Here is a 7,167-nt window from a genome sequence, read left to right as displayed (position 1 = left end):
TGTCAACATGGTTTTGTGAAAGGGAAATTGTGTTTGACAGATTTATTAAGAGTTTTTTGAGGAAGTAACGAGCTGTGTGGATTGAAGGGAAGCTGGTAGATACTGATTGTGTGGAGGCTATATATTCTCATGGATAGAGGATTGGCTGCAAACAGGAGACTGAGAGCAGAGATAAATGGGTTGTTTCTGGATTGGCACAGTGTGACCATTAGAATGGCACAGGGATCAGTGCTGGCACCTCGAACATTTACAATTTATATCAATGATTTGGCTGAGGGGACTGAATAGCTAAAAAAAATTTAATAACACAAAAGGGAAGTTTTAAATTTATTTATTAGTGTCACAAGTAGGCTTACATTAACACTGCAATGAGGTTACTGTGAAAATCTCCTGGTCGCCACACTCCGGCGCCTGTTCGGGTACACTGAGGGAGAATTTAGCACGGCCAATGCACCCTAACCAGCACGTCTTTGGACTGTGGGAGGAAACCAGAGCACCCGGAGGAAACCCACGCAGACACGGGGAGAATGTGCAGACTCCGCACAGACAGTGGCCCAAGCCGGGAATCGAACCCAGGTCCCTGGCGCTGTGAGGCAGCAGTGCTAACCACCGTGCTTTAGCTGCAGAACTGAAGTTCCTCCTTGCTGGGGGAGAAATATTTAGCTTCGGTTCACCCATCTTTAAAATAATGTTGTGACTAATGTTTCCCTTTTCCATTCCCCATCCTCTGATTTGCAGGAAGTTTATTCCAAGCGAGTTATCTCCGTTAAATCCATTACCCAGGTCTCGTCTGTCGGTGACCAGAAGTTTGAGGTCATTACGTCGAACCGAACCTTTGTATTCCGGGCAGAAAGTGACGGTGAGTTCCGGAAAGGTTCTCCCAGGATTTTAGTGGATTTTATCAGGGAGGAGTGGAGTGGACAGGATTGGATTGGGAATCTCTCGGCTTTGCTTTGTCCAGAGATCTGGCGATTTTCCCACCTCCCCGAGCCTGGCGCAGATTGCGCGATCCGGGAAGATGGCGTGTGGGCCGAACGATCGGTCAGTACCCATCTGGCACTGCCCACTGGACACCCTGGTGGTGACCCCCCCCTCTTGGCACTGCCTGTGCGCCGGGGTCAGTGCCAAAGGCGTGGGGGCTGAGTGGGGCCATGACAGGGGGAGCTATTGCGCGAGGGGGGGGGGGTCTGATGGGAGGGCCAGGTAGCAGGGAGGGTGATGGGGGACCCATCAGGAGGGCCCTGAAGACCCGTGTGGGGAGAGGGTGGGGGGGAACACGCTGCTGATGACTTGGGGGGGGGGGGGGGTCCCGATGTCTGTGAGGGGAGGGAAGGGGGTCTGCAAAATCGGGGCACCCAAGCGAAACAGCGCCTGAGTGTGCTGAAGCCGGGGCCATTGGTGTGTTTAATCCACCCCCCCCCCCAACCCCGGCCCCCCCCCCCACCCCGGCCCCCCCACCTCCCAGGACCGGTGCTAAACTTCCAACTCCCCAAAAGAGTCGCTGAGTGTGGGACGATTGCGGTGCGGAGCTCACCCGAGACCCCGGCGCGGATCACACTGTTATTCTCACCATTACGACACTCCATTTTATTTACGGAAAATCCCGCTCCGGTGTCTATTCTGGCTACAGGTTATACGGTGCTTTCTGGGAGAGGGTGAAATCTGATCAGGGTGAGGCCTGCTTGCTCTCTGGTACTGAACACGCAGCCCCTAACCACAAGCCCCCCCCACCGCCCAACCTAGCCCCAGGAAGTGGAACATTATCAGTCTGGACATCAGGAGATTGTGGCATCTCTCCAAGTCTCAGGGGCCACCAGAAATCCAGGGGGCGGAGAGAGAGAGAAAGAGATACAAGAAAGGGGGAGTTGAGGGGGGGGGGGGCATTGAGGGAGGGGGGGGCATTGAGGGAGAGGGGGGGCGTTGAGGGAGGGGGGGCGTTGAGGGAGAGGGGGGGAGTTGAGGAAGAGGGGGGAGTTGAGGGGGGAGTTGAGGGAGGGAGGGGGGAGTTGAGGGAGAGAGGGGGGAGTTGAGGGAGAGAAGGGGGGAGTTGAGGAAGGGGGGTGTTGAGGGAGAGGGGGGGTGTTGAGGGAGAGGGGGGAGTTGAGGGAGAGAGGGGAGTTGAGGGAGAGGGGGGTGTTGAGGGAGGGGGGGGAGTTGAGGGAGAGGGGGGAGTTGAGGGAGAGGGGGGGGAGTTGAGGGAGAGAGGGGGGAGTTGAGGGAGAGAGGGGGGGAGTTGAGGGAGAGGGGGGGGAGTTGAGGGAGAGGGAGGGGAGTTGAGGGAGAGGGGGGGGAGTTGAGGGAGGGGAGTTGAGGGAGAGGGGGGGAGTAGAGGGAGTTGAGGGGGGAGTTGTGTTGAGGGCTGGGTGTTGGATGTTGAGCTGATTCCTGATTTTGGGATGTTGCCTCTCGCAGGGGAACGGAACAATTGGGTGCGGGTCATTCAGCAAACCGTGGAGGAGAAGAGGGAGAAGGATGACGTGCCGACAGCCCGTGTTTCCGATTATTTCCTCCGGGACAGCGTGCTGCAAACGGGACCGAAATCCGGCTACCTGGAGATCCGGACCTCACGGCACAAGATCTACGTGTCTATCCGCGGGGACAAGGTGTGGCTGTATAAGAATGAAGAGGTGAGCATCGTCTGTCTGTCCTCGATACCCGTCAGTTTGTGAAGAGCCAATCATGCTGCAGTCTGGATTATGTGAATGTTAATTGTCCCGTTGTAACAGAATGACTCAGTGCAGGAGACCATTCTGTTCATCATCCCTGTGCTAGCTCCTTGTAGAACGCAGTCCCCTTGCTCTCCCCCCATCACCCTGCAAACCTTTCCCCAGCGAGTTTATTTTATCCAATTCCTTTTTGAAAGTTACTGTTAAATCTGGATCTCCCCCCGGGCTGGGTAACGTTCTCCGTCCCCTTGGAGCCGGAAAGCTGTGGCTTCAAATCCCTATTCAAACACCTGAGCTTAAAATCCAGTGCAGGGCTGAGGGGGTGCTGCACTGCCAGGGGTGCCGCACTGCCAGGGGTGCTGCACTGCCAGGGGTGCCGCACTGCCAGGGGTGCCGCACTGCCGGGGGTGCCGCACTGCCGGGGGTGCCGCACTGCCGGGGGTGCCGCACTGCCAGGGGTGCCGCACTGCCAGGGGTGCCGCACTGCCAGGGGTGCCGCACTGCCAGGGGTGCCGCACTGCCGGGGGTGCCGCACTGCCGGGGGTGCCGCACTGCCGGGGGTGCCGCACTGCCGGGGGTGCCGCACTGCCAGGGGTGCCGCACTGCCAGGGGTGCCGCACTGCCGGGGGTGCCGCACTGCCGGGGGTGCCGCACTGCCAGGGGTGCCGCACTGCCAGGGGTGCCGCACTGCCAGGGGTGCCGCACTGCCAGGGGTGCCGCACTGCCAGGGGTGCCGCACTGCCAGGGGTGCCGCACTGCCAGGGGTGCCGCACTGCCGGGGGTGCCGCACTGCCAGGGGTGCCGCACTGCCAGGGGTGCCGCACTGCCAGGGGTGCCGCACTGCCAGGGGTGCCGCATTGCCCGGGGGGGCACCGCGCTGCCCGGGGGGACGCCGCACTGCTGGGGGGGCGCGCGCTGCCGGGGGTGCCGCACCTCCAAGAGCACTGCCGGGGGCGCCGCACCACCAGGAGCACTGCCGGGGGGCGCTGTCTTTCACATGAGGCACTGGTCCCAGAATCTGCCTTCCCACCCGGGTGGGCACAGGGTGCGGGGGAAGCTTTCCCTGCTGCACTGGAGAATATTCATCCTGAATTCAACATCACCACACACGGATTGTCTTATTTGCTGATCATGGGAGCTTGCTGTGCACAAAATGGCTTACAACTCCAGAGCATGCTTTCCTTCATCAGCTGGGGGGTATTGAGTACAAGAGTTGGGAAATCATGTTGCAGCTATATAAAACCTTGGTGAGACTGCATTTGGAGTATTGTGTGCAGTTCCGGTGGCCACACTACCAGAAGGACGTGGAAGCTTTGGAAAGAGTGCAAAGAAGTTTCACCAGGATGTTGCCTCATCTCGAGGGTGTCGGCTATGAGGAGAGGTTGAATAAACTAGGATTGTTTTCACTGGAAAGGCGGAGGCTGAGGGGAGACCTGATAGAAGTCTACAAAATGATGAGAGGCACAGACAGGGTGGATAGTCAGAGGCTTTTCCCCAGGGTGGAAGTGTCAATTACACGGGGGCACAGGTTCAAGGTGAGAGGGGAAAGTTTAAGGGAGATGTGCGGGGTAAGTTTTTCACACAGAGAGTGGTGGGTGCCTGGAACACGCTGCCAGAGGAGGTGGTGGAAGCAGGAACATTAACAACATTTAAGAGGCATCTGGATGGGTCCATGAATAGGGAGGGAATAGAGGGACACGGACCGAGTAAGGGCAGAAGGTTTTTTTTAGTTTAGTTAGGGCATCATGATCAGCACAGGCTTGGAGGGCCGAAGGGCCTGTTCCTGTGCTGTACTGCTCTTTGTTCTATTTCCTTCCCGAAAGGACGTGAGTGATGAGGTTTCTGACTCTCTGCCCCCCAGGATTACCGGCTGGGAATCGGCATCACGTCTGTGGAGATGAATGTTGCGACGGTGAAGGACGCTGACAGGCGGGGCTTCGACCTGACCACACCGTACAAAACATTCAGGTACAAACCCCCCTACCGCGGGCTCCCCCACCCCTCACACAGCCCCCTCCCCACACACGCACTCCCCACTCCCACACCCTCCCCCACCCTCCCACACCCCTCACACAGCCCCCTCCCCACACACGCACTCCCCACTCCCACACCCTCCCCCACCCTCCCACACCCCTCACACAGCCCCCTCCCCACACACGCACTCCCCACTCCCACACCCTCCCCCACCCTCCACCACCCCTCACACAGCCCCCTCCTCACACACAGCCCCCTCCTCACACACAGCCCCCTCCCCACACACGCACTCCCCACTCCCACACCCTCCCCCGCCCTCCCCCGCCCTCCCCCGCCCTCCCCCGCCCTCCCCGCCCTCCCCCGCCCTCCCCGCCCTCCCCCGCCCTCCCCCGCCCTCACCCGCCCTCACCCGCCCTCACCCGCCCTCACCCGCCCTCACCCGCCCTCACCCGCCCTCACCCGCCCTCACCCGCCCTCACCCGCCCTCACCCGCCCTCACCCGCCCTCACCCGCCCTCACCCGCCCCTCACCCGCCCTCACCCGCCCTCACCCACCCTCACCCGCCCTCACCCCCACCCTCACCCCCACCCTCACCCCCACCCTCACCCCCACCCTCACCCCCACCCTCACCCCCACCCTCACCCCCACCCTCACCCCCACCCTCACCCCCACCCTCACCCCCACCCTCACCCCCACCCTCACCCCCACCCTCACCCCCACCCTCACCCCCACCCTCACCCCCACCCTCACCCCCACCCTCACCCCCACCCTCACCCCCACCCTCACCCCCACCCTCACCCCCACCCTCACCCCCACCCTCACCCCCACCCTCACCCCCACCCTCACCCTGAACACACACCCTCACACAGTCCCTCCCTGCTCACCCCACCGGCACGCAGCCCCCTCCCCACTCTCTCACCCTGAACACGGCCTCCCCACCCCCCAACCCCTCTCACCCACATCCCCACCCCATCCAGCCAACCCCCCACACAGCCCCTCTGCACACCCCCACACCACATCCCCACCCTGAACATGGCCACCCCTCCCACTACCTCACCGCCTCTCACCCCCACCCCCTCAATGCTCAGTGTGTGGCCCTCCCCATGTGAAAGGCGCTATAGCAATGTACCTCTGCTGACGGTGCTGTTCTCTCTGCGCCGCAGCTTTGTCGCAGACACGGACAGCGAGAAGGAGGAGTGGGTGGAAGCTCTGCGGGAATCCACGGCCGAAGCTCTATCTAACTACGAGGTTGCCGAGCGGATCTGGGCGGTGGAGTCGAACACTTACTGTGCCGACTGCGGGACTCCCAAGCCTGAGTGGGCCTCTATCAACCTCTGCCTGGTGGTCTGCAAGAAATGTGCAGGTAACGAACAGCCAGGCGGCAGCTCCCTGTAACACAGCGACTCATCATGGGCTACAATCGCAGGGGGACGGGTTACAGTGCGGGACACGGGACCGTTCCCGCTGGGAGCTCTCATCCCTCTTCAGTCAAAATCATCCGGCTCGAGTCTCACCCCAGAGACAGAGGGGAAAATCCAGGCGACACTCCTGAGGCAGTACTGAGGGAGTGCCGCACTGTCCGAGGGTCGGTGCTGAGGGAGTGCCACATTGTCAGAGGGTCAGTATTGAGGGAGTGCCGCACTGTCAGAGGGTCAGTATTGAGGGAGTGCCACATTGTCAGAGGGTCAGTATTGAGGGAGTGCCGCACTGTCAGAGGGTCAGTGCTGAGGGAGTGCCGCACTGTCAGAGGGTCAGTGCTGAGGGAGTGCCACATTGTCAGAGGGTCAGTATTGAGGGAGTGCCGCACTGTCAGAGGGTCAGTACTGAGGGAGTGCTGCACTGTCAGAGGGTCAGTACTGAGGGAGTGCCGCACTGTCAGAGGGTGAGTACTGAGGGAGTGCCGCACTGAGAGAGGGTCAGTACTGAGGGAGTGCCGCACTGTCTGAAGTAAAGGAATAAATTGAATTGCATTGATATAGTTTCAACTGCTGAAGTGTGGTCAGTGTTTGAGGTTCCCCCTGTTGTTCTGATCAATGAATCAACATCAGTAAAGCCAGGGGAGCTTTAGTGAGCTCTTGCTGTGTTTCTGACATCACCAAACCTCAGCAATACTTCACTGTCTGTGAAGTGCTGAGATATTTTCGAGTAGAGGATGCAATTCCTCCCTTTCTTGGTGAGTGTTTGATGCTTGCTGATTGGTGGGAGGAGCAGAGCTGGGAGAATATTTGAACACACAATTCGGAGCAGGGGTAGGCCATTCGGCCCCTCGAGCCTGTTCCACCATTCAATAAGATCATGGCAGATTGGACATTCTCACAGTAACTTCATTGCGGCGTTAATATAAGCCTACTTGTGACACCAATGAATAAACTTCCAACTAAAACTCCCTCAGCACTGTCTTCGACAGGCAACCCCCTTTTTTTTAGATAGTGTCTCCCTAGTTTCTGAGTTTTGAGAATGTGAGAGTGTGAAGATTGAGCTAGGACAGGAAACATAGAAACGAGAAGCAGGAGGAGGCCATTCGGCC

At 59.5% G+C, this 7,167-nt stretch overlaps 1 protein-coding gene across 1 annotated transcript in view; it reads left to right on the top strand.

The window, feature by feature from the left end:
* Window positions 1–738: 738 nt before the first annotated feature.
* LOC144490891 (arf-GAP with Rho-GAP domain, ANK repeat and PH domain-containing protein 1-like) overlaps window positions 739–7,167 on the top strand; it is a gene marked incomplete at its 5' end in the record, with an annotated part of 22,878 nt that continues 16,449 nt past the window's right edge. Inside the window, 4 exons of the mRNA XM_078208577.1 lie at window positions 739–859; window positions 2,413–2,627; window positions 4,528–4,634; window positions 5,804–6,003. Coding sequence (XP_078064703.1) covers window positions 739–859; window positions 2,413–2,627; window positions 4,528–4,634; window positions 5,804–6,003 — 643 coding nt within the window. The remainder of the gene's footprint in view (window positions 860–2,412; window positions 2,628–4,527; window positions 4,635–5,803; window positions 6,004–7,167) is intronic.

This window comes from Mustelus asterias, unplaced genomic scaffold, assembly GCF_964213995.1.
Source record: "Mustelus asterias unplaced genomic scaffold, sMusAst1.hap1.1 HAP1_SCAFFOLD_3974, whole genome shotgun sequence".
NCBI classification, from domain to species: Eukaryota; Metazoa; Chordata; class Chondrichthyes; order Carcharhiniformes; family Triakidae; genus Mustelus; species Mustelus asterias.
The sequence above is the reverse complement of the archived record's forward strand: the minus strand, read 5'-3'. Positions and strand labels throughout refer to the sequence as shown.